Raw genomic sequence first — 27,676 nt, forward strand, 5'->3', positions numbered from 1 at the left:
ACGCAAAACCCATCCTGCCAACGTTAAAAATAGAATTCAGTTATCCCATTACTTTTTGATTAAATATTTAATTAGCCTAGTGGAATAAGCGACTAATAACTGATTCGTGTATTTTGCTGAATATTTTAATTCAATAATGGATGTTATCTTATTCGATAGACTCGGGTGTTTATGGCGCAACCAGAATGATAGCGCCCCCTTGGTAATAAGACCTAGAACTACAAAAATATACGTTGTGAACGTAACCAAAAGCATTTGTTCTAAGTGAATGGGAGTATCCCGCAAAATGTTATTAAAAATCCGTCCAACGAAAAGAAGTATCAAATGAATTCACACATATATGAGTCACGGGAATTTAAAAAAACCGCCACTAATAATGAACAAATAAATGCAAAGAAAGTCAAGCCAAACACTATAGATAATCCTCAGTGTATATTTCACCCCCATGGTACTGTTGTCTGGTGCTCTGCGGCAACAGTTTTTTTAATCGCAAGACATCAGACAAACATGGCGACCTTTCGGTATGGATTTAACTATTTAAAAGAAATACAAATTTCTCGACTTGATTTTTTTATGTAAAAATAGCATTGGTATCACAAATCATGTATTGTTGCCTAATGTTGAAATCAATGTTCTTTTGTGGCACTAGGACACACAAAATATTAAAGCACAATATTTAAAATCACGACAATATCAGATATAAAATATATCTGAAGAATTCCCAACGGCCATGTTTGAACATTTAAAGGTGGAGTGCATCATTTGAGATGTCTTTAAAACAAATTGAGTGAAATATTTTCTCTATTTTATGTGTTACCAATGCCCAACTGAGTTCAACGACCCATTGACCTTTATTTATTTTCCACTGTGCCCATCTACTTTTAGCTTATTTTTAGCTGACCTGTTCAGCCGGAACACATTAGTTTCGAGGAATGGGAGCTGGGGGATTGCCGGAGAGTGGGATGCTCATCCTTGCAGGTTCTTTTTTAAATTTCTATTTGACAGTTTAGCATGGACATGGTAAATGAAAAAGGGCACTTATGGGAGAGTCCAGCCAAACTAAAATACCCCAAGAAAGAGAAGATAAAAAAAAAGTCCATTGGACAGCATCTAAGAATTGCATGCATTTGCATGCACATCAATCACTAAGGAATTGACTGAAGCTGCAATGACATGAGCCAGGAGATGGGGGTATGGGGTAACAGAGTCCTAAGTTCCGTACAGCTTTTTTTTTAAAAAATGGCTTTTGAAATTTTGACTTTAGTCAAAAAAGGTGCATAAAAACATCTGTCTAAAATGGACATACTGTGAAACAAAAATAAACATGACTTTATATTAAAATTAAGTTTAGGCTTTAACACAATATAGGAATCAAGTGCCCCTTCTGAGGATAAGCGGTGCAGATAATGAATAAATCGTAACTAGTGATGTCCATAGAGGCTTCAAAATCACCGCAAAATAAGGGATTAAAAAAAATAAAATAAAGCATTAAATATAACAAAGAAAACAATTTCTTAAAGAAAAATTTCAACAATTTTTAAAGAAATGCAGGGACAAGAGTTGAATGTGTTTACTGATAATTATTTAATCACACATACATTTACATCATGCAGTCGATCAACAAAAAAAAAAAAGGTGATCTCGTCTGTGTCAGAACTTTGTGCCCCAGTTTGCCAGGAATGATCCAGTACCCTTTTGTCCACTTACATATTTCTGACCCCTGCCTCAAAAATAAAAATTAAATAACTATTACACAGTAATAAAAAAAAACATTAAAAAACAAAAAAACAAACTGCAACATTTCTTTACCCTAAATTTTGAACTCCAATGGTATCCACATATTTTTTTATTGATCGTAATTTAGTAACTTGTGAACTTTTCCCATTTCATAAAAGTCCATAGTAGTTAATTTATGTTGGTTTAGATTACAAGTGGGGAAAGCGCCGCAATCCATGTCAAAGATGAGCTAACATCCAGCCCTAAAAGTGACTTAAGTCCAAAAATGAGGAGTGTGTTCAAAGTTGGATACTAGAAGCTGTACATACATGTATAGTCCATGTTGAAATATTTTCATCTTTAAATAAATGCATGTTTCCTTCTTGTATGATAAACGTTAAATGTTGTTCAGTGTATCTTACAGTATATATTGCACTTGTACGTGATGCTAGTGTCCTCATGCTGAGATTACAATGCATCAAAGGAGTATCGGTTCACACCCAAAAGAAAAATAAGTAAACACCAGGAATGTGAGAAAAGGTATCGTTCTTTGAATTGTAGAATTTTATGTAAATATTTTTTTAAGTTAAAAAAAAATAATGTATTCTTTTGAGAAAGCATTTTTTCCTCAATAATAGCATAAAATAATTTAAGGGATCTTTTGAAAATGTTTTTTTAGAGAGGCCAAAGGTTAACAAAAAAAAAATAGATAAAAACAAAACACACACAAAAATGATTGAAAAATGACAATTTGCTCAAACCAGGAAAAATGTTAAGAGATGAAATTCTCGAAAAAGTAGATCTGACATCCCATCTCAAAGACAAATCTTATATTCCTAAGGATCGTTTTTATTGTTATTTTGCTAAATTGGTACATTTTCCTTTATTATAATCGGTAAAGCTCTAAATGAATGTCTTATCTTTTTCAAAGACTTTTCTGTAAAGGATGGCAATTCTGTTCTCCAAGTTAAGACGCTATCACCAAGATTCCTAATAACTAAAAATAAAAAAAATAAAAAAATAAAATTGGGTTTGCATTTTTTGGCCACAAAAAAAAAAAATCCCTAAAGATGGATTTTAAATAAATCTATATTCTTACACGACTACACCTTCAATCATATGCATTTATTGTTTTCCTTTTGGAGTAAGCTCAATAGTCCTTTGTAACAACGCACTAGGGCTTCTCTGGGTCAAGAAACAGGGACAACAAACCCCCAATTCATTATTATTCACAATACTAATAAAAAGAAAATCCTACACCTTTCAACATAATTAAATAAACCCTTGTGATAACTTTTATTTGTATCGTCCTTTGACTGAGCATTGCATCTGCAACTGTCCCTTCACATAAGCATGAGGACAGACGGATACATCCAAAGGGGTCAAAGTAGCATATAACACAAAACGGCCACGGTGGCTATAAATAGTCATGATGATTGGTAAAAACACAAACATAGGTTTACAGAGTCAGCCCAGCAGGCCTTAATAAGTGTGGGCTGGATCATTGGCATCCATTCCTTTTCCTTTCCTTTGTGACACAACAAGTATATAACTTTAAGTTACCATTAAAACAATTGGCCTCCACAGGTGTCCAGTTAAATACATCTACAGTACAAACTTCACGTCTTGGCTATTATTCCCTCCCTCTTTCCGCCACGCCTGGGTCGGCAAGAAGCGGCGCACTGACAAATTTTGTTTTGTACAAGAAAAAAGACGCACGACATAAAAGGAGGTCGAATTCTGGCTCCAAACGCTCATTAATTTTAGATACAAGGCGGGACAAAAGGAAGTAGATACTCTTCATTTAGTAGAGGAAGAGAGGCTTTCAAGTAGATGGAAGGAAATTATACACTAATAAAGATGGACACAATGGGTGAGGAGAAAGAGGCCAGGAAAGAGGGAGTGGGGGGGAAATATCAAGGGGATAAGTGTTGTACGGAGGGAGAGAAAGAATAACAGTGCGAAAGGAAGATAGAGAGCCAGGAATTAGGACTAAGGTAAAAGATGCAAGATAAGAGGATAAAGTGAGATAGGTATTTAACAAATTATAAGGAAATAAATGAAATAAAGTAGGTCTCTCTCTCTCTCTCTCTCTCTATTATATATATAGGAAAGGTCCGAAAGGGAAACATGTAGCAAACGCAAAAACATGAAATAACTAGTGTCTACGTCTCATTTTGCCCACCTTGTATAAGTATGTACAGTGTCTATATTTATATATATCTTGATGGCATCATTTAATCTCTACGTTCAGAAACTGTGTGATGCTAATGTGTAAATGTACATTGTTGTATTTTTCCTACAAACCTATGTCTGGCTGTGGAGTCTTATTCATTTTTTCCCACCTTTTAATATTTCATATATTATTAGCATTACATTCAGCTTGGGGGGCAGCAGTGCACAACTATTTGCATGACGACCACGATGACAGACGTGTGCAAAAAAGTGAACCAAAAAAAAAAAAAGGAAAGCTACACATTCAAGTCGCGTGCAGTTTTTTTGCTGGCCAAGGCTGCTGTGGCTGTTCAAGACTGTTTGGTTGTTTAGATATCATTATTTATCATGTTTTAGTAGCTCACATTGTAAACTCCATCTGTCGTCTTTTTTTCTTTTGTGATGGCAAGTATTTAAAATGGATGAGAGCTGTACAGCCAGAAATATTTATATATATTTATAAACTGCACACTCACTCCATGAGTGGCTGGGAGCTGCATTGGAATGAGGGGGCCAATAGTGTGTGCTAGGGATCATGGAGGGGAGGGGAGCAGTTGGATGACATTGGTTTCTTCTGTGGTCTCCTCTGAATTTCTTGATTGCTTTAGCTGCGCGTAGGAAGTAAGAAAATGAAGATCAGTACAATTCATCTAAAAACAGTTACGTTACAAAAATATTAAAAAAGGGTCCTCTGTTTGCATTAAAACACTAAAGGCCTTAAGATCGTTGTTAGGTGAAAAAGTGCAATTTAAAAAAAAAAAAGAAAAAGAAAAAAAAAAATCAACATCCCCGTAAAAACCTACAAAATACTCATACGCCGTAGATCCCAAAGTCATCATGTCAAAGTTCAGTCTCTACACACGGGGTACCTTTCCCACAAAAAATTACAAATACTATGTCAATGGATGCCTATAACTATGATATCAAGAAAATTGGCTTCCTGTTCAACAGACTAACATTACTGAAATAACTGAGCCCACGTTTGATGAAAAGAAACCTGTATTATAATGACTGATATACAACTTCGGAATCGGGGACCACGTACCTCTTGTCCGTTTTGGTGGAGGGAAAGCTGCCACCCCTGATGGAAACCGTCTGGCTGTTTTGGTAGAAACCTCCACCAGCGCGGTTGATGTTGGGATGGGTAGGGGATGCCACTGGCTGCTGTCCAGGCCGGATGGGCTTAGCTGTGGCAGTGCAAGGAAGACAAGAGAATATTTTATTTTCATGGATTTAGTTCTAGGTAACATTTAAACATTTATTTTTCCACTTTTGAAATCAAGTTCATTTTTTCAGTGTATTTTTTCCTTTTTAAATTTTGTATTTATGGGAATATGTGTGTGCGCATAAGTGGTAAAATAAAAGATTGGTTTATTCAACTGACCGATCTGTGCCGAATGTCCCCGCCTGGCCATGTTTTTGGCCCTGACTGCCTCTTTAATGCGATCAACCTCCTGTTGGTAGCGCTTGCGGTCCCGAGCTGCGTTTTCCTTGGCTTCTTTCAGTGCAGACTCCAGTGCCTTAACTCGCTCAGCCGTAGCACGAAGGCGCTTCTCCAATTTAGGAAGCTCACACCTAAGATCTGCATTGTCACGCACCAGCTGACAGGGAAAAAACTTATTTTAAGTTGTTTTGAGGTGAGAGTAGAGGGAATGTGATATCATCGAGTCTCTGACCTGTTTGTGAACCTTGGTGAGTTGCTCAAGATTGTTCTCAAGAAAGGATATTTTCTGCTTCTGGGCTGCACTGCCCCCCGTGTCGTCAGAGTCCATTTCAGCACTCTGCACACAGACAAAACGGTGTCAGCAACAATGTTCCCTATAATTGTCCACGGGTCTGAGCGTTCACACTAAGTCGGTGAGCAACGCTTGAAACAACAGTGAGCAACAGCAATCCCAAGTGTGGCAACTAAGTCATTATCAAACATGTCCAAAACTTGACATCACGTTACATTTTGCTGAGTTTCCAGCAATGCAAACATTTTTTTCACTTTTGAATTAATTGACTAATGTATTATTGCAAAGGTTGTACGGCCTACAAACGTCATTTGTTTTTACAACAATTCTTTCACAAGATTTCCATTTCTTATTTTTCCTGGTATCTTTTGTCGCATAATACTAATATTTTTGGGGGCTCATTTACTCGGTTGCACGATACACAACTGTATTTAATCACATTTTTTAGTGGATGTACAATGTTGGCAACAAGATTGACTTGGTATAATTGGAAATTATTTGAATGCAACACGAACCTTTTCTTCTTTCTCCCTGTTTTTTTCTATTTTTTTTTAATCCCTTTGAAAAAAATCTCATTGTGTATTTTTCCTAGCTGTTACTTTTTTCTTTTTGTTCTCTATTTACTTTTTTTTCCTTTGTTTATTTCTTTTCTTTTTTTCTGATTTTTTTCTGAATTTTTCCTTCTTTTTGTCTCTTCCTTTTGTTTCTTTTTTTCTCAGCTTTTCACTACTTTTTCATTTCGGTATTTTTTTCTTTTTGTTCTATTCTCCCTTCCTTTAAGTCATTTTGTGCATAATTTGACATAATATTTGGTCATATAGGGATGAAAGAAGCAAAAACAACCTGAAGAGCCGTTAAGGACCCAACAGAGCCGGTTCCTTTTAGTGGGCCGAGCCGAAAAAGCCGGTTTTCGAGAAACTCAAAAAACTTACACACGCAGTTTAGAGGGAACATTGCGCTGGATAGATATTCTTGTGCGCTGAGAATGTGCAGGCAGTGTGCGACTGCGCACGCGCGAAGCTTAGAGGGAACACTGGTCAGCAATAACAATCATATGCAAGTGGATGGGATATTGGGTTTCAGCTATCTTGGTCTCACTGTGGTCATGAAGATTCTATAAGCCCTGCAGTAATAAATTATATTAAAGGGATAAAATGCTAACACATGTTGCATGCACAATATTATGCAATGGAAACACGTAAGGTGAAATCTCGCATCTCCCCGCAAATATTGTACAGGTTGAATAACAGGCTTTTGCTCCGACAGCGCCTGACAGAAATGAAGGAATGCCATTTTCCCAAACTACAATGACTGAAATTCAAACAAGTCACCCCAAACGCCTTTATCACGTTAGGTGTGTCTGTAGCACAACACGAGCATTCCATGTAGTGAAATTGCAACCTAAGTGAAATAAAGGACTGTGACAAAGTTGAAATGATCACTAAAATGTTATAAATACTTGAGTAATCCGAAAATGAAAAGACTACTAAACCAACATTTTCAGTTGCATTTACGGACAGTGGGACTAAGACCATAATCTGATCATAGTCTGTGATTAAATTGGAAAAAAAGTCATAATATTAATGTTTTGACCTCTTTGCAGTTAGTATGTTAACAAAGATAAAATGTGAAATATAGAAATCTGTGCATCAGATTTATCATTTGTTGTTGGATTTTCTTACCAATTATAACAGATTTATTTTATCACATGCTACAAGATGGTATAAAAACACATACTCTTCCAAAGTTTTGTACATTTTGGCTCAAATGACAATATGCTCGTCGATATCCGAATTGCATCTATTTGATATTTTTTTTCTTCACCTTTTTCACACGTGTGGCCAAGTCCTGGACAAAGAGCTTTCTCAGGTTGTGCAAAGTCTGAAGCTCCTTTGCCTTATATAACAAGAGAACAGGGAAATTAGTTAGACAAGATACCTTTGGGTGAAAGAAAGAAACAAAGACTGCATACTAGTTAAAAACTTACCACCGTCTCCTCTAGACCCTTCAGGTCCTGCCGGGCCTGCTCCCGCCTGTCCTGCATCACCCTGGTTTGAAAAAGGACATTGCATTTGAGTAAATGTGTATCTGTTACCAATTAACTACAAAAAAGATTATAATAATTTAAAAAAAAAATAGCTACAAGAGATATGTTTAGATAGGAAGGCAACAGAGGCTTTATCTAGCTCAACACTTGAAACAAATAATATAAAATCTTTACAATTAGCGTGTGAATTTCAGCTTTTCCAGTTAACTATAAGGATTTGAAATACCAGCAAGCATGTCATAACATTTCTGCACTTTGCTGCTTTTTTCCAGGAGAGTGCTTTTGAAAACAGTATTATTTCTTTTAATTAGGGCTGTCCCGCAAATTGTGTCAGATCATGTGACTTTCAACTACAGTAATCGGTACCGGGAGGAGTTGATTAGGGAACATATTTAAAGCGTCACATAGCTATGAAAATATAGCATGTATATGTAACAACATACTTTATACCAGGTGTCTCAAGCTCAAGGTTTTCACGCACGCACGCACGCCTCCTAGATACAAGAGGGTATCGTCGCCATTGCAAAACAGAGTGTTTGGAACAACCCTACTTTAAACATCATCCAGAATGCTTTCAACAGCTAATATAGGAAATACAGAAACTTTCGCTAGAGACATACGTGAGTTCATGGAGTTTGCGGCTCTTGTCCTGGTCGGTGGACTTGAGTTTTTCATGTTCCACCCGTAGCCTCTCCTGCTCTAGCATGATCTTCTGGTTCAGGCTGGGAAATATGATATTATTAATAAGTACTGTATATTACAAAAGCCAATAATAGCAGTGTCAGACGGTCTTACTCTTGCAGTTCTGTGATGAGCTTTTCCTTGCTGTCCAGCTCATCTCTCAGACTACTGATTTGTTTCTGATGAGCCTCCCGGTGAGAGTGGATCTGCTTCTCAACAGCTTCCTATTACCCAAAAAATGTTACTCTTTAGGGTTTATAATTGGGAAGGATGGAGGTGATTGACAAGGACTGAGTCACTCACCTTGACTTCGTTGGCGGTTTGGATTTCGTTCTCTTTTTCCATAGCATGGACTTTTTCTGCAAATCCAAAGGGACCAATACAAAATTTGCTGAATTAGAACCTACTAGACACTAGTGATATTGGCAATCATTTTTAAATAAATGTTGTTGCATGAGAATTGAAATTCCATCTATTGTTTGCCTTTTTAGGGGACATTCATGAAGAAAGCTGAATGAATGCCAGTACAATAAATGAATATTACCATAACATTCTTTGATCGATGGTGTCAATAGAAATGTATGCACTTTTTGGAAAAAAATTACAAGTGCGTCTTCGAATAGTGTTATTGTTTGGCGTCTTTCAATCTAATACTTCTCCCCTGTAGGGAACTAGGCCAACTACAAAATCCGTGGGTGAAAATGGCAGGTTTTTAGGTTTACTCAAAAACAGTTTTTTTTGTATTGTCATGCATTAAATTTTATATATGTATTTTTGTTTTTAAATGATAAGGACATACCCCCCAAAAATACATTTGTCTCTTCATTAATGGACAAGTACCTAACAGAAACAGATAAACCAAACAGCTTTTAGGGGGACGCACACTAGGGCAATTGTACCGTGCCCGAGCTCACTTGCTGATGAAGTGTAAGAAGTGTGAGCGCAATCACTTCAGGCCTGATCATAGCCTGGATCCTCAGTTGGGCACACTATAATAACTTCTTATTTCTATGTGAATCAACGAAATGATGTATTTGTAGGAAGCAATTGGGCCCGGGCATGTTTTGGTACATTAATGAAATTGTTGGCCTAAGGGGAAGGGGGAAATATAATCAAGTTTCAGCATCGAACTGAACAAAAGGCCTTATCATTAAACCACGCTTATTGGTATAACATACCCTGAGCACTAAGTTTGACTAGCTCTTCATTGAGCGAGTCCACATTCTCCTCCAGCTGCCTCTTTTTGTGCTCGATGTTCTGTAGGTACTCAGTGAGAGACTTGATCTTTGCTTCATGCTGGGTTAAGAGAAAACATTTTATTTGAGTACTTGACCTTGTTTGTGATGATTAGATAGGGTATGGATATGCACCTGTGAGATGCGTAACTGACAAGCAGCCAGCTCTTTCTCGTTCTCATCAATCTTCTTGTTGCTTTCCGACTGAGTGCCCTCCAATTGCTTGCAGCGCTTTACCATAGTCTTCACCTCAGACTTCATCTTGCTAATATATAGTCGGGCAACAGTGAATTCTTCATCGATAAGTCCGCTGCCTCCCTCGTGCTGCTGAAGACAGACAAAAAGTGATGTGGAGGGCACCCAGTTACAACCCAAAAAAATGGACATTCTTACTTCAAGCTATTCCTCACCTTGATGTCATTACTGCCCACGGCTATGCCAATCTCAGCCAAGTCTTTTAGAAGTGATGACATCATTTCTGTCACCCTCTTCTTCTGGTGGTTGGACATCTCCTTCAGCTTCTGGAGCTCAGAGTCCAAAGATGACAGGATGGACTGCAGAGAAGATGACAAAGACTAACAATTCCTGGGATCCTTGGTTGAAAGAGATACAGTATTATTGTGATAAATTGATTGTTCAATGTTCAGATAGAGATGTGTGGATAATAGAGGTGAAGAATCTTTAGGCACCTCACAATTCCAATACAATTCAGGGGGTACGATACAGATTATGACTTAATCGATTAAGCATTTTTTGTAGTATTTTTACCCTCACGAAGATTTGAACACTTGTTTTTAATAGCTGTGTATTTACAACAAAGCAAAACAAGATGTGAATTAATTTCCACTACACTTAAAACAAACTGCAATCTCACAAAATAGCACACAACAAAGAAAAAACAACTACTTTGCTGCCTGAATAATACGACATGTTATGTTGTATTTTATTTCCGTTTCTGTTTCAGAATTTGAGATTATCATCTTTAGCTACATCACATAAAAGGAAGCTGAAGCCTGTTAAAACGTTTTTTCTCTCCAACAATCTGCCAGGTGAATTAATGTAGCAAGGTGATAGGACTGAATAACACACTAGAATTACCGTAAATTCCGGACTATGAGCCGCTACTTTTTCCCCAAACTTTCAACCCTGCGGCTTATTCAGTGATGCGGCCAATTTATGTAATTTTTCTAACGGCCGCCAGCGGCGCTCGAGTACAAAAGGTAAGATTTAGACCGGTGGAATATATGCGCCGAGGAAGACTGCAACTTCACTAAAACTGGCTGCATGCGAAAGGCAACTTTTTCGCAAGTCTGCCAGTGGATCCTGACAGCGTGGGGCAGCATCAAAAAATCCACTATCACCAACGGGTTCCGAAAAGCCAGTGTTATGCCGAGAAATGCATCCCTGCCGAGAATTGCATCCCCTGTCGCTGGAGCGCGCACACGTCACTCCCGCTACTACAACCACTTTTACCTCATTTTATCTCACTTTTATATCACTTTTCGGGAATGTAATGGCGAACATATATCCAAGACCACTTCGTCTTGCATTTGTTGGAAATGTAATACAACTTAAACCATTCGGTCATGTATTTGTTGTGAATGTAATCGAACGGTAATGCACACCGTATATAAACCACTTTTGAGCAGGTAACGTGTTTATTTTGCCTTTTTCGACTCAAATCGCTCGTATTTAAACTGTTATGCACTCTACCATAAAGTTTATTATGCTGAAACGAACTGTCAAATCATCAACAGATATAAAAGTGAGATAAAACGAGGTACGTAAAAGTGGTTGTAGTAGCGGGAGTGACGTGTGCGCGCTCCCGCGACAGGGGAAGCAATTCTCGGCAGGGATGCATTTCTCGTCATAACACCGGCTGCGGGAGCGTGGGACGACGTCTATACGAAAAAGTTTCTTTCCGACACTGAGGAAGACTAATTTGATGGCTTCAGTTCTAAGAGGAAGATGAGGACGGTTTACCGTGATTTTTACAAGTACGGTATATTTTTTTTAACAGACCCGTTTACTGTGTTGCGAGCGTGTTGCTACCATTAACTGCCCGGATGAAAGTTATATTATTATTATTTAAGCTTTGAAAACTCTCTCGGTGTAGCGTCTTTCTTTGTAAATATGTGTAACCATGTATAATATGTATTTTCAACTGTGATTTATGTGATGTATTTATTTGTATTTATTTTGGACACTTATTCTGATATGTTTTGGACGGGCGAATTAAAAAGAAGGGGCGTAATGGGTAAAGGTGAGTGTGTTTGTGGACACGGCGGACAATAGTAGATATATTTTTCCCACCCTTACCTTTGGAAATATACACTTTTTTCTTTGGATTACTTTCAACGGGACCCGGTCTCTGCCGGTCTGCATCAAACCTTAAGTACCGGTATTATTTTCCGTTAATTTTGCCGGCTGTGATTTTTGGACTCTGTACTTAAAGTCGGGTTAGGGTTAATTTTGTGTTTGTGTTACATTTTTTAATGTGGGCGTATGCGGCTAATACACAGGTGTGGCTTGTGTAAGTACAAAATCAGTTTTCTTCTGAAAATGTGGTGGGTGCGGCTTATAATCAGGTGCGCTCTATAGTCTGGAATTTACGGTACAGCCCATGAGCTCCACCTTAAATTTGACAACAATACAGTAATCCCTCGGTTATCGCGGTTAATGGGGACCGAAACCACCCGCGAAAAGTGAAAATCCGCCAAGTAGTGACGCCCCTTCAAAATGCTTTAAAAAAAATAAATAAATTAAACAAATTAATTATTTTATTATTATTATTTACCCGCGAAGCTCTGAACCCGCGAACGTGGAACCGGGAAGTAGCGAAGTCCCACTGTATTACAAGAAATTAGCATTTTACACAGGGTTTCCTAAGGAGAAGTCCAAGTGAGCCAAAAATTCATTTGGGTGACCCCTTGGAAAAGGGCTGCTATCCTGGAATCCTTCAACATACAAAAAATATCTTAGTCTCTAATGAAAGTTAAGACTATCCACCATCCAGATTCGAAACATTTTGGGATGTCAGGTTTTTTTAGACTAACTATATCACTGTAATACTTTTACTGGAATATGGTAATATGATCATTGATGATGAATTATGAAATAATATTGGACAATTATGAGGCTGAAATTGTGAGTTCCATATTTTTTGTACATTAGCCATTATTTGACTTAACCGCTTGCCGTGCTTGCAAATATGATTTTATTTTATGTTTGGTATAATTTAATCCTGCGGAAACTCATCTTGTAAAAATATATAACACCCGAGAATGCTTTGAAGTGTTTCTGTACATATTGAACTTCCCTCAGCCATGATACTACTGGGAAAAGGGTGAAGAAGCTGGAATGATTTAAGAATTCAATTGTTTGCTTGAAATAAAATCAGATCTGAATATGTCTTGATCAAAACATGTGTATACATTTTATTACAACAAATGTTGTCTTTTTTTAAATTATGCTTTTAAAAATTACGCCCCACTCCCACTCACCGATTTTTGGCTAAGCTCTTCACTGATAACCTCGAACTCTTTAGTCTTGTCCTCGACTTCTTGGCTCTTCTGATCGTAGTTCACAGCCAGCTCCTCCAACGCCTGCAGAACTTCCTTAACCTCCTCCTTGGAAGCCTCATTTTCAGCCTGCAGGCGGTTTAGCTCAGCCTGAAGGTTCTCGTGGTCGCGGCGTGAAGATACCAGCAGCTGTTCAAAATAAAAGTTAGAAAATAATAGAAGTTCAAAAAAAAAGAAAGAAAGAAAACTACAGGTTTCACCTCCTCCTGGTCTAGCATCTGCTGCTTCAGCTTCTCTGCCAGCTGGCTCTGCTGGTTGATCTCTTCATCCTGCATAGACGCAAACAGGCAGTGCGATTACAATTCATGTAAGCACATAAGCATTGCAAAATGGTAAAAGTCCAGGGTGATGAACGGGTAATAAAATCATATTCCAAAATAAGTCTTTTACTGCCATTTCCGACGCATCTATATTTTAGGGCATACTAGCCATTGTATATGTTCCGTTCTGGCAAAATACTGGAAAGAAATCTTTGAAGAATTGCAACAACATGTTAAATTGAACCTTGCGTTCCCTACCTTGTCATCCAGTTGCTTGTAGAGTTTGGAGAGCTCTGCCTCACATTTGTCTTTTTCCACATCTGTGAGGCGTACACCGGGAACGTTGGGCGTGGATGCTGGCTTGTCATTAAGAATGTTGTCGAGAGCCAACACCTCAGCATTGGCCTTCTCTTTGTCAAACTGCTCCTCCACCGGCACACTTTCACCTGTGACAAGGAAAACCTTCAGGTATCAAAGTACAAGTGGTGCACAATCATGAAATGGAAAGAAATTTATTGGATATTTTATACTTAAAAAATGGAAAACTCAATTGGGGTGTAAGATATTTTGCCGCTTTACTGAGATTAAAGTGGCGCCGCCGTGAGCGGCAGCCTTTCCAGCAGCTCCCTGTTATCTCGCACTTTTTGTGATTTATTGTTTTTATTGTCTGCTTCTATCTTCTGAGTTTTTCGTCCCGATTGACAACTACACTTTGGATTACTTTCTATCCTAAGGACATGGGTTTTAACGCACAAAAAATGTGTTTATTCGAGGAATCAAATCCTTGCCCTGAAGAGTTCTCGTGCTGGCTTGACCCTATCGTGGATGGAGAACTGGACCTAGCTAAGCGGCGTTATAAGTCTTCGGTACTGTCCGTAATCATGGTAAATGTTAACTCTCTACCAAATAAGACGGACGAACTGGCTGTGCTGGTGAAAAACATCAAAGCGCACAGGGAGTGCAGTTTGCCGTGTTTTACGGAAACGTGGCTCACATCTAGCATCCCGGACGCTAACGTGGAGCCACCTGGAGCTACCCGGACCGGAGCTATCCGGAGCTAACCGGCTTCAGCGCTGTTAGACAGAGACAAGAAAGCCTGCGGGAAGCGGAAAGGAGGTGGACTCGCTAACATGAGGTGGTGTATCCCTTTGCACAAAGATTTACATCTGCCGCGGGGACGTCCAACTTTTGGACTAGTGTGTGACGTCATCCACTGCGCTGTGGCTAAACTACAACAAAGTACCCCAAGGGCATCCTGTTAATCTGTTAATAAACAACAAGCGAGACTGCTGGAAGTGTGAATTTCCCTACGGGGATGAATAAAGTATCCATCTATCTATCTATCTATCTAAAAGTACAGAAAACTTAACCCTGAAGTCCAGTGAAGATTATTAAAGGATCCAATTCTGTCCTTAAATGGCTAATGATAATAGACTCAACCTGTGTGTAATCAAGTCTCCATACAAATCCACCTGCTCTGTGATCGTCTTAGGGTTCTGCCAAAAGAGCATCATGAATGAAATGAAATGAAATGATCTGCATTTATATAGCGCTCTTCAAGTCAATGACTTCCCAAAGCGCTTTACATTGTGCTTCACATTTCCCAATAGCGGCCGTGATCTGTGCAGCCATGTAAGGCGCTAACCTGCTTATTGGGGGTATTGGGGATTCAGTGTCTTACCCAAGGACACTTCGGCATGTAACACGGACAAGCCGGGATTCGAACTGGGATCCCTTAATCCTAAAACGATCGCTCTACCACTTCTTGTAGTTTGTCTTGGGTAACTACAACTATGTGCCCCCCCATCCTTCTCCGAGCCATTTTTGGGAAGGGGTGATCACCCACATGAAACAGAAAGTAATGGTTTCCATTGTTACCAAGAGCAGGACGAGGCTCCTGAGGTAACTCAAATACAGCATGTCACTCTTGGTTTTTTGGGGTAAAGCGTCATCCCGCTTTTTCAGTGACCTTGGAATTGATTGGCAGTGGCGAGTGACAATACTGATATAACATCCTAAATGACTGTGGAAAAACTACTTTTTTGCGGAATTCTGAGTTTCACATCGTATAATACTCATCACTACCTCATTACTTGTCTCCTTCATATTTTTGTTAAAAAAAAAAAAAAAAAACATTGTGGTGATGACGTTTGCTTTTGTGAACCATCAAAGGCTTAAAAGGTCTGTCTGGTACACAAAGTTCCCACAAGATTAATCCAATAAAAAAGTAAGACTTTTTAAGACATTTTCAAGAACATATCCAATGAAATTAGACCCATCTCACACCTATTCTGAAATACAAACACGGGAGGTAGGCGCTGAATAGTGTTGGAGCCTGACACCACCCAGTCGCGACGGCAGTGACTTTAAGGCCCCGCCCGCTCTGTGCCGAAGGAGCAGGGAAGGTTTTGTGTACATGGCAACTGAGGTAAGGTTTGACTACTATGACGAAAGTAAACAAAATGTACTTTCTCGCCAAACTTCAAACTTATATATTTGCCATAAAAGCAACATAAAAACTGGGACATAAATGTATCTTCCAACAGGAAAATTATCCAAAATATAAAGCCAAATCTACAATGGAATACTTAACAGATAAACATTTACAGGTTTAATATAGGTAGATAAGCTAAGTCAGAGGTCCAGACTTGAATCCAATTGAGAATCTGTGAGTAGAGCTGAAGACAGCACAAAAGCACTCCGTGTATTCTCAAATAGCTTGAGCGGTTTACAAACTGATAGACATACCCGTAGCTAATAACAGCATTATGGAGCAAAAGGTGGCACCACAAAGTATTTATGCAAGGGGGTTGGAATAATATTGCACACTTCACTTTTCAGTTTTTACTGGTAAAAAAAGTATAATATGTCCAATAAATTCTGTTCCATATCAATATTGGTTACCAATTGTTGATTCTTGGAAAAAAAAAACTTTTTTATTTTAAAGTTTGAAGCCTGAAATGTGGCAAAAGGTTAAAAAGTTCAAGGGGGTCAAATACTACTTGCATGGCACTCTCCATAACGCTTCTTATTAAAGAAGAAACTAAAATGATTGTTAAAATTTTTTCTTCAACTCCATGACATAGCAATAACTAATGTAATCATACATTAGCGATACACTAACAGCCTATGCCAGCCTAAAAACCCTTTATTTTACAGGAGTAAAATGACATTCAACTTTTGCAGAACTGCAAATGGTTTCTTTTAGATGCTTTCAATCAATTAGCAGGTAAAGTAACAATCCAAGCATTTCAGATCATTTGGTGTCACCTTGAAGCAAAGGTCAGAAGTACTGAAATCCATTTGATCAGTAGTACACCACTCTGGGAAATTATCAAAACATTTTGAGATTTTTTGGGAGAAATTCAATCATCTTACCACTCCTCCAGCGATTGAGCTCATTCTCTAGCCAGGTGACTGTGTTCCTCAGGGTCTTATTCTTCTCCTTCTCCCGCTCATATTTCTGCTTCCACTGCTCTGCAGTCAACTCAATGTTCACTGTCACTGTGTTTTTGATGGTCTTTGCTCTGTTCAGAACAAACAGGATGAAAAAGAACATTCTCATTGTGACACCCCCCCCCCACCTGTTTACCTTTGTCCGAACATAAGGGTTGATTTTGTTTCAGCCTCATTGTAGGAGGAGGGAGAGCAGCAGATGACAATGGTGGTGCGGCAGTTGCCGCCTAGCGAGTCCTGCAGGATACGTGTCATCTTGCTGTCTCGGTATGGGATGTATGCCTTGATAAAAAAACACACATTAATAATAACTGATTAAAAAGTTTTAAGGGTGCTTTCCTACTGCAAGTCCAAATGCTGAAATTTGACTTTAGAATGTAATAATTAACATTACATGGTAATTGATCTACGGTCTTTCTGCACAATGAACCAAATGCATCCATAAATGTATCCGCATCCACAGAAAAATAACATCAGAGCATTGTGTTTTCAGAAGTAAGTAATCGGAGCTCCGAGCAGCCTTTTCTTGACCATTTGCAGTATTCTTTCGATAGAGCCATACTGTGTCTATAAACCACACAATTTAAGAATAGCACATCGCTTTCTTAAATGTTTTAAAACTAACGTGTGTCAGGAGGCTGATCTATTTTTCCAAATCAGATTTGCTTATGCAGAAGAACAGCTGCAGTGTCTAAGAGATGAAGGGCAGAGAAGACTACATGCTCCAGACATATCCCAAAATAAAATGAGGAATCTCATTTTGAATTCACTTGTCATAGGATGAGGTGGTTGAAGCTTCTATCTTCTCCAATCAGTAAATTATGTGGATTTGTGCTCTGAGATGTGTACAACAAATGCCACAAACAAAAGACAGACATTTTTCTTTTGCATGCATATGGATTTATGTTATGTAATCATATACACTTAGGTAGCACTAATAATATACTAGTTTCTTACTAATTTTTATTATGCATCTTATACGTTTTTCCAGCAGGTATCGGGGGTTTGAAACACACTAGCCAATTACTACTAACGTCTCTCTCACTTCTCAAATATCACTTGCGTTTGTCTTCTGTATGATACATTTAACTGAAGTTGCAGATCTGAGCAACCAATTATCTATAAAGGCAAACCTTAAATGAGCTTGGATACCCATACTTTTTCATTTAACGTTACATTTCTAGAGTGGATTTATTTTTTAACTTTAATTAAATATTTGCTCATTCATGCAACTTGCAGTTGGGCCCACTTTCAATGTAAATCCGCTGAATAGCTAAACTTAGAGCTAATTTGTGGTGGGAAAAGTGTCAGTGTTGATTTAAATGTTCCTTAATAGAAACATGATAATTATCATTTTTAGGTCCTTAACAGAGATGAAGTCAAATTATTTACCGTTCCTTCGGCTAGAGCTGAGATGACATTCCCGAGAGAAGACAGGGATTTATTGATGTTCTTTGCTTCATCTAGCACAGCTCCTTCTGCTCCCGTTTTGCTAACCTGAAGATAAACATTATTAATATTAGTGAAACATGCTAGCATAGAAAGCCATTTACGTCTAACATTCATATGTTCCTCTGCACCTTTTCGCTTCCAGCCAGATCCACTAGGTAAAGTTTACCACTAAGCTTCTGCTCCGTTTGGGTATTTTCCTGCTTGACATTGATCAGGAAGATGCTGTGACTCCTGGAGCTGTGCTCATTCATATCTGCGTAAGAGACGAAGGATCATCACTTTCACGCTTCCACATGTGATTTATTTTTTTACTGTATGCTTTTACTTGTGACTGCAACATGTCTGTTGGATTTGCCCTCATCAATTGTGTCCATGACTTCATCTGGACTGCAGACAAAGCGCTCAGTGCAACCCTGTGGGCACAAAACCGAATGTGTTTAGTTTCATACTTTTGGCAAAGACATTTTTTGGTATGCCTTACTTTCACATAGGGTACTCTGTTTTTGTCTTCGTGCACTGACAGATTGGTTTTTGACACTGGGAAAAAGGGAGAAAAATCGTTTAAAAAAAAATCTATGTAAAAATCACATTCTCTTTTTGTAGAAATGAGGGTTGTTTACGAAAGTGCTGTGAAAATAATTCAAATAACGAGACACTATTAAAAACGATTGAGGCAAAATGTCGAAAATGTCACAAAAATTGTGTGGGGTTTTACTCTTTGTCCTCTTGATAGTGTGTGAGCATGCAATAAAAAAGTATCTTCTTTACATTATGCACCATTTTGACATTATCGTAAATGTTTAATTATAATATTAACGCTGGTAGTGCCTATTGATTAGCGGCCCTAATGGCTGTGGGAGATTACCATTATTCTGGTCTTTGCAGTTTATTAACAATTTAGAAAATTAGCAGTTAAAATGATTGTGTGTATAGTCCCTAGCTACCAAATTAAAAATGATAATCTCAAGAGGAATGTTCTGGAAAGTCTGGTCCAACTTACCATCTAAGAGGTCCCGAATCTTATCCAAGTAGATTTCAAAATAGGAAACCTGCAAAGACAAGATAATGATGAATACAGACTAGATTTCAATGAACATCTAAAGGGCTTGTCTGTTGACTTACTTTGATATGAAACTCTAGGTTTTCATCCATGGAGTAAATGTAATTAAATATGTCCTGTACTATTCTGGGGATGATGCCCATGCAGTCTGTGTCATGAAGATTCCCCTAAGGATGCACAAGAATTTAGAATCGTAATAATAATAATGGAAGAAATAATTTTGCAATTTTCTTCCACACTCACCTCCATGGTGTGCGTTTTCCCAGAGGACGTTTGGCCGTATGCAAAAATTGTTCCATTGTATCCCTCAAGAACATCTACAACACCAATTAAACAATTTTGTACATACATTCGTGAGACTTTTATTGGTGGCTTACCTTTGACAATTTTTTGGGCGCAAGCATTGTACACCTGCTCCTGTGACGTGTTGGACTGAAAGACTCGGTCGAACATATAGGGTTTGCTCTGTAAGGCAAAGTGGGGAGACTGTGAAAACCATGCAGGGACTGAATTTATAAGCAAGAACAGAGACACTATATAGACAAAGAGACAAAGTAATGGCAAATGACCTCTTTTGAATGTTGATTCAAAAAAAAATACAAAAATTATAGCTGGGGAGGTTGTTGATATGCAATCGCATTCTTTGTAAAAAGAAGGGAAGCATGGGGGGGCTCAGAAAAAGAATGCAAAAATCTTTTTATGATCAACTTTGTCCATACTCCATGCAATTTGCAGGGGAGGACAAAAAAATGTACTAATTTGTGGGAACAGTTTGCTTAATTAATGAAAAAGAATAAAACATATTCACACATACAAACACACGCGCACACATAGTCTTGCGAAAGTATTAGTGACCCCAAAACCTCTCAACCTTTAATGTCACACTTCAGGTTTCAAACACTAAGATCGAAAATAAAAAAAAGTTGTCAAGGAACAACAATCGGGTCACAATCATTACGTGGAATAAATAAAGAATATTTTGTTTCTGACAAACTGCTTAGGATTTTGAGTGAAATATTTAAAAGGTAAAATTATGGTTTATAAGAATATGCAAGAATCTCATCTCATTAGCTGCACCGCTTATCCTCAGTAGGGTCACGGGGGTGCTGGAGCCCAACCCAGCAATCATCGGGCAGTGGGCAGGGGACATCCTGAACTGGTTGCAGGGCACACAGGGACAGACAATTCGCTCGCTCATTCACACCTAGGGACAATTTGGACCTGCCGATCCACCTGAAATGCATGTCTTTGGAATGTGGGAGGAAACCGGAGTGCCCGGAGGAAACCCACGCAAGCACGGGGAGAACATACAAACTCCGCACAGGAAGTCCGGTAGCTGGATTTGAACCCACACAGGAGGTTCCCAAGACCTTAGAACTGTGCCACACACACGCTAACCACTGTGACGCCGTGCTGCCAATATGCAAGAATGTTCGGATAAATTCAATCATTAAAGCCATTAATTGCTATCATTACATACATTCTGCTTGAAAAAAGCGGTGATACTAAATATTACAATCCAAAATCAGAGAGGACCCCCATCATCCCATGTTTCGCATTTCTTCTGGCCATTTATTTTCTACACTAATTTATTTCCATATAAATTTGTTAAGATTATACCGTCACTGCACTGCCGTCTTTTCTTCAAAGTAATGGAAGGGGGCCATAAGCCAATTTGGTGGGTTCACAGATGGCAGTTTTCGGGTGAAATAACCAATACTAATTCAAATACATTAACAATAGAAAATAATTTAGCTCAAACCCGAAGACAACAAACATACCGCACATGCACTAGGTGCTGTACAGGATAGAAAATCACGTCAAATAAAATATTAACTAAAATTGTCACATAAAATACAAGCATCATTGATCAAAAAAATAATGTGTTAACTAAAGAACCAAATGAGCCAGTAACATCATATGGTGTCAGCAACAGTGAAACAATGGCTAATTATTGGGACATCATATCAAGTTTCCAAACGGTGTTACTGCATCCATTTTCAGCAACAAAGGTATTAGTCCAAGCAAGATTAATAGTTCAGTTGCTGTAATTTAGACTCAATTTCTTCAACTAAATTAATTATCTATAAGAGGAAGGTCACAATTCAAAAATCAGGACTGATACGCTCTGGTCAAAAGGAGGCTAGATTGGTCAAAAGGCTTTGAATTGTTTGTTTTGAAATGAAACATCAATATGTTGCTTTGATAATAGCCTCGTGCATTTCTTTTATGCCAAATATTTTGCAGAAATTATTTTTAAGGGCGCACTCACACTAGTCATCCTACCATGCCCAAACACGCTTGCTGCTAAATTCCAGATTTCAGAGGTAGTGCGAGTACAATCGACGTGGCATGGATCCCCAGTTGGGGATGCTTGGGAGAGGTGGGCACATGCACATTATTACGGGATTAGTTTCCACACGATCCCGGATACAAGTGGCCGAAATGAGTTTCCTCCGCAGGGTGGCTGGGTTCTCCCTTAGAGATAAGGTGAGAAGCTCAGTCATCCGGGAGGGACTCTGTGTAGAGCCACTGCTCCTCCGCGTTGAGAGGAGCCAGTTGAGGTGGCTCGGGCATCTAATAAGGATGCCTCCTGGACGCCTCCCTCTGGAGGTGTTCCGGGCATGTCCCACTGGCAGGAGGCCCCGGGGGCGGCCCAGGACACGTTGGAGAGACTATGTCTTTCGGCTGGCTTGGGAACGCCTCGGGGTCCCGTCGGATGAGCTGAAGGAGGTGGCTGGGGATAGGGACGTCTGGGCTTCCCTTTTAACGCTGCTGCGCCCGCGACCCGACCTCGGATAAGCGGAAGACAATGGATGGATGGATGGATGGATGGATAGTTTCCACATGAAACGTAACTATGACATCAAATACAAACACTGATATGTATATAAGGAGAAACATGAACTGAAAAATAAAAATTGCTACAGTGTTGAGTTCGCTCTCCATACTTTGATGACTTTTTTAAATGTTTCATAAACGTGATGACGTAATATTTTGGAGGACCAGGGCCAAGGAACGGTTTGGTATAGTAATGCAAGTGCAGACGAAGGGGACATGGGACAGGGGAAAAGCCAGACTTTAGCCCGGTATGGAAGAAACGGTCCTAGCATGAGTCCACTCTAATACTGGAGTAATAGGGACAGAAGTATCAAGAATTAAAATATAATCCTAAATATAGGCGTGTCATACATTTGCATAATCTAATCCACACCTTTCTACGAACATGCAGTAGCCAGAGTAAACAAGAGAAAAGTCACAACAACAAGAGACAAGCCAAGGAAGCCCATGAGAGTCAAATATTGATCTCATCATATATTAACTCGCCTGTTAAAATATTTTAGTTAATATAAAATGTAATTGAACTGTTCATCAATAGGGAGGTATAGAAATAAGATAAGAAATGTAAGTATCCCTGGGCTTGTTGTATAAATACGAATTGTTCTGTGTCCAAAAATACTATTAGCTACATTGTCTTTGATTAGCACAACGCCTTATGTACCGTATTTTCCGCACTAAAAGGCGCACTGGGTTATAGGGCGCACCCCGAAAAAATAGTTTTTGGTCCTATTTTTGACATACATAAGACGCACCGGATTACAAGGCGCTACAATGGGAATGTCGACAAAACAGTCAGATAGTTCAGTCAAACTTATTACCCCCTTAACATTCCCAAAGCTTGCAAAGACGCAAATACGTGTCGAGTACACGTGCGGATGCGGTGTCCGTACGATGTCACTCAAATGCATCGTTCCATCATTCGGAAGGTTAAAGTCTTGGTATTCAAGAAATGCCAACCATTCCTTAGTTTCTATTTTCTTTTTCGCTCGCAACTTTACTGTATATATGACAATAAACACTTGGAATTGAGTTTAATTTAAAAATACACACTCCATTCCATCCATTATCTGCACCGCTTATCACAGAAACATCGAGTTCAGTCTGAAACAAGATACAGGGATAATATAGAAAGCCGGAGTAGCTCACCAAAGTCGTTGTGTTCATAATAATGTGCAGCCGTGGTCCTCATATCCGTGAGTTTAGTAAATCCAGGAGAATAAAATATTTACAAATACAAAATAGTAAAAAAATGCTTTCTGTATGCCGTCAGCCACGTACTATACGCATTAATCTTTTTCGGCGAATTGCAGGCTTTGTTTTGCCGTTTAAGCCAATGCCAGCCTGTAAATGATAAAAAGGATCCGCCTCTTGACCTCAGAATAACTTTAGCCAATAGTGATCCATTCAAATGATGATTGACACGTCTTTTTAGGCCAATTGCAGGCTTTGTTTTGCCGTTCAAGCCAATGCTAGCTTGTAAATGATAAAAAGGATCCTCCCCTTGACCTCAGAATAACTTTAGCCAATAGTGATCCATTCAAATGATGATTGACACATTGGTTAGCCAATGAAACGCCGGTAAATAAATCCCAGCATACACCGCGGACTACTTGGCGTTCGGGGGAAAATCTAGTCGGCGGCTGCAAGTTAGTTGCAAGACTTTGCGAATTAATATTGATCCATAAATAAGACGCACTGTATTATAAGGCGCATGGTGAGCTTTTGAAAAAAATAAAGGCTTTTAGGTGCGCCTTGTAGTGCGGAAAATACGGTAATCTCCTAGGAACAGGTTCACACATGTCAAGCACCACTCATCTTTTTAATAGGTGGATCACCTGCCGGCTGATGACACGTTGCACCGCTATCGCTCGGGGCAGACAGAAGGAAACAATAGCACGGCAATGTGTTTTTAATGTGGCCAATTGCCTTATTACCCACAATTTTATCTAATGGTACCGAAGGGGGGCAACGCGGTGGATCAGTGGTTAGTGCGTGTGCGACACAGTTCTGAGGTCATGAGATCGAACCTTCCTGTGTGGAGTTTCCATGTTCTCCCCGTGCTTGCGTGGGTTTGCTCCGGACACTCCGGTTTCCTCCCACATTCCAAAAACATGCATGTCAGGTTAATTGGCCGGTCCAGATTGTCCCTAAGTGAGAATAAGTGAGTGTATTGTCTGTCCGTGTGTCCAGTGATTGGCTGGCAACCAGTTCAGGGTGTCCCCTGCCCACTGCCCGGGGATAGCTGGGATGGGCTCCAGCACCCCCCGTGACCCTACTGAGGATAAGCGGTGCAGATAATGGATTGATGGTACCGAAGGGGTGGACACTTGAATGGAAGGGCGCAATGTTTTTTTTTGGCCCTTCTTTTTATGTTACACAATAAGAATAAATCTCGGCATTTGTTGATAACTATGAGAAAATAGCTCACCTCTATGCACTAGTCACACCTGGAACCTACTTTTCTTTAGTGGTTTATCAAGGTATTGAATACATTACATTTGTTTACATAAAAAAATAGTAGAACAAGTAAAATGACCCAAACAAAGTGACATTTGGATATCTAATTTGGGAACATGACCAAAAAAAACCTTAATACCAAGTCAAATGTAGACACTGACTTGACTTCCAGAAAAAGGATGGTGTCGCATTTTTCCAAGAAGCCTACTCAAAAATCATATAAAGCACTTTTGAACTCCATTGACTGAAAATACAGTATGCAGACCAATTTTCTTACTCTGTCAGGATTTAAATAAACGTTTTAGTTGTGACTGTCAAGCAGTTAGTGCTTTACTTGTCACATTATCTAGCTGGCGATACAGTTTTAAATGGAGGAATAAGTCTGTCGTGTTGCCAGTCTTGGTTGACACATGTCAGCAGGATTCGTACTACACGTTGCCGCTTGCTTTTTAATTTTTTGGTCAGACTGTAAAGCATGGGGGGGGAGGGATTTTTTAAGGGTTATTGTTCTATTTTCTTTATTAATTATCCATTATCAGGGCCTCCAACGTGGTGCCCGCAGGCACCAGGGTGCCCCCTAAAGACAGCTGTGGTGCTCTTCGACCTGTTCTGTTTACCAGTTCTCGGTCATGGTGATTTTCTAGAAAAGTGATTTGTTGGCAGCACAGGACTCACAACAGTGAGTGATGCCCTGATGATCCAGGCATTTAAGGGCTCTGTGAACTAAACACAGTAAAATCTCAATAAGGCATACTCATCTTTAAGAGCACTAGAATGGACCCAGCTCCACTCATTATAAATAGAGAATGTGTATAGTCTACTCCTTCAAACTCCTGGGTATGCACATCTCCGGTGACCACCTAATTAGACCTGCTACCCTGCGGAAGATGGTACGGATCCCTAAAACAAGAACTAACAGGCTCAGAGACAGTATCTTCCCCAGTGCCATCACCACCCTAAATCACTTGAGACTGTACATATCTTGCCAATGTATAAGAAACTGTATATTCATTTTTTTACCCTTTTTTTTACCAAAAAGTTGCTGCAGAGGTTCATTGCAGTATTTTCTTATGCACTTACAATTGGGCAGTATTTACAAAGCAATGCTTGTAGACTGGCTTATCTCATAATAATCTTTTTTTTTTTTTAAATTCTTTAAAGTATTTTATTACAGGTTTATCATAAAATTCCATGTCTAATCTTGTTAACAATGTTCACCGCTTTATCAATGACAACAACAACACTAATTCGTAATTTACATCGATTCTGGCCCGATTCACGGGTGCCTGATATGCACAATTTTAAGTGATTTTTTTAGGGTGGTGATGGCATTGGGGAAGATGCGGTCTCTGAGCCTGTTAGTTCTTGTTAAAGAGATCTGTAGCGTTTTCTGCAGGGTAGCAGGTCAAAGAGGTGGTCACCAGAGTTGTGCACACCCAGGAGCTTGAAGCTGCCTGTTAACGAAACAATGGAAGAATGGGTCATGGCCATTTTGGAACCAAATCATGTCCATTGTTTCATCAAACTGATTCAATATTTTGTTTTCTTATGTGACCATTATTTGATAATGTAATGGACATATTGTTTATCAAAAAATGTATTTGCAGTTATTGTAACTTTGGAAAAAACGCAATGAGGCAACTCGCAACAAATCCCAAAGGTGCGTTCAATGTACAGGTGATACAGCGTCACATGACATGGGACACACGACAAAAACGAAATAATTGCAAAGACGTCATCGGGTAGTAATGATCAGTCTTAGGGCATTATATGCTTTAAATGTTTGGCCTCGAGCAAAGTGTTTTAATATTTCACCGAGCATTAAATTAATTTGTTAGAATATGATATGGTGAAATTGTGAATGTGTTTAATTGCTATTAAAAGTGTCGATAAAAATTGTTCAAACCTCATATTGTTAGAATATGATATAATGAAAGTGTGAATGTGTTTAATTGCTGTTAAAAGTGTCAATAAAATTGTTCAAGCCAAAATGAATTTGATTAGCGCAGTTCAGTGTCACATATGTTTTTTTTATTATCAAATAGCAGCTAAGACCGATCAAGCTAAGGCTATAACCGGTCATTGAGATCAGTATCTGTAAAGCACCATCAAAGCTAAGCCCCTGACCGTTCATAATGGGTTAACGTTACCCCCGTCTTGCAATATTTACAATACGTAAATACATGTATTATAGATATGTTGTATGCTAAAATGGCTAATGTAGCTAACTCACAGTGTTCGGAGGCTTTGTTGACTGACAGCTGGTTAGCAGTAGCTGCAGCTAACTTTGTACAATTAGCTGACATTTAGCGTGACACTAAGTCCAAAATATGGAATAAGTATCCTTCTTTAACTGATGAATCACTGTGACGGAGCAGAGGGCACAAGCCGTCTCCATTGGGCGGAGGCGAGGGTCAAGCCTTCGTGCTAACAAGCTAAAGGCGCTAACTTGCCGTCAAGCTACAAGACAATTAAAATGGCGTATCGCTGACTTCAGCCCGGGGCCCCGATTAATAAAAGAACCTGGCGACGCCTTGAATGACATTTAACTCACCGAGATGATAACGGTATCTTCCCCTTGGAACTTGGGAATGTACCGGTCCCCCCTAGTCACCTCGGAGCTGTTGAGAGGCCTAAAACGGCACATTACTTTGATGGTGCACTCTGCCGGGTCGGCCATCTTCCACCACCGCGGCGATTGCCTTTATACGTCGGGGGAATTGAAAGCTGGAATTCAACAAAAATAAGTATAAAATGGTATCCTGTGCAAGGCCAAGGGAGCCCGCAATCCTCGCTTCGGTCGGATTAGGTTGATAAGGCGTCGGGGCCGGAGAGACAAGCTGTCTTGTTTTCGCTATCATTCAGTCCCCCCCGACTGTTAGGAAGCCATGACACCGGTGGATGAGTCCTGGCTGCTGACTGCTGCTGCCTGGCCACCAC

General features: G+C 39.3%; 1 protein-coding gene across 2 annotated transcripts; it reads right to left on the bottom strand.

The window, feature by feature from the left end:
- Positions 1 to 1,560: 1,560 nt before the first annotated feature.
- Positions 1,561 to 27,676, bottom strand: LOC148374421 (kinesin-1 heavy chain). 2 transcript variants are annotated; one of them, XM_088336214.1, is made up of 26 exons: positions 27,291 to 27,676; positions 19,816 to 19,903; positions 19,682 to 19,755; positions 19,501 to 19,605; positions 19,379 to 19,427; positions 18,860 to 18,915; positions 18,704 to 18,791; positions 18,507 to 18,631; positions 18,319 to 18,423; positions 17,063 to 17,208; positions 16,849 to 16,997; positions 13,729 to 13,916; positions 13,411 to 13,479; positions 13,133 to 13,339; positions 10,040 to 10,183; positions 9,765 to 9,953; positions 9,573 to 9,690; positions 8,698 to 8,753; positions 8,509 to 8,618; positions 8,334 to 8,435; positions 7,654 to 7,714; positions 7,491 to 7,562; positions 5,607 to 5,711; positions 5,315 to 5,531; positions 4,976 to 5,117; positions 1,561 to 4,538 (listed from the first exon to the last, which is right to left on the bottom strand). In XM_088336214.1, exons 1-26 carry the CDS (start codon positions 27,414 to 27,416, stop codon positions 4,535 to 4,537), a joined length of 2,895 nt encoding a protein of 964 aa, XP_088192340.1. In that variant the 5' UTR covers positions 27,417 to 27,676; the 3' UTR covers positions 1,561 to 4,534. The 2 variants fall into 2 exon arrangements, with proteins under 2 accessions (XP_088192340.1, XP_088192331.1); XM_088336205.1 differs by having other exon boundaries at positions 9,765 to 9,956.

Source organism: Urocampus carinirostris, chromosome 1 (genome assembly GCF_059441175.1).
Source record: "Urocampus carinirostris isolate Australia breed hairy pipefish chromosome 1, RoL_Ucar_1.0, whole genome shotgun sequence".
Classification (NCBI taxonomy): domain Eukaryota; kingdom Metazoa; phylum Chordata; class Actinopteri; order Syngnathiformes; family Syngnathidae; genus Urocampus; species Urocampus carinirostris.

Bases quoted from the DNA above. Each gene is read 5' to 3' on its own strand.
- LOC148374421 (XM_088336205.1), bottom strand. From the start codon at position 27,416: ATGGCCGACCCGGCAGAGTGCACCATCAAAGTAATGTGCCGTTTTAGG. The intron at 7,563-7,653 runs GTAAGTTTTTAA...TTGTTATATAAG, and splicing joins AGGGTCTAGAGGAGACGGTG to GCAAAGGAGCTTCAGACTTT. The intron at 5,712-7,490 runs GTGAAGAAAAAA...GTCTGTGTGCAG, and splicing joins TGGCCACACGTGTGAAAAAG to AGTGCTGAAATGGACTCTGA.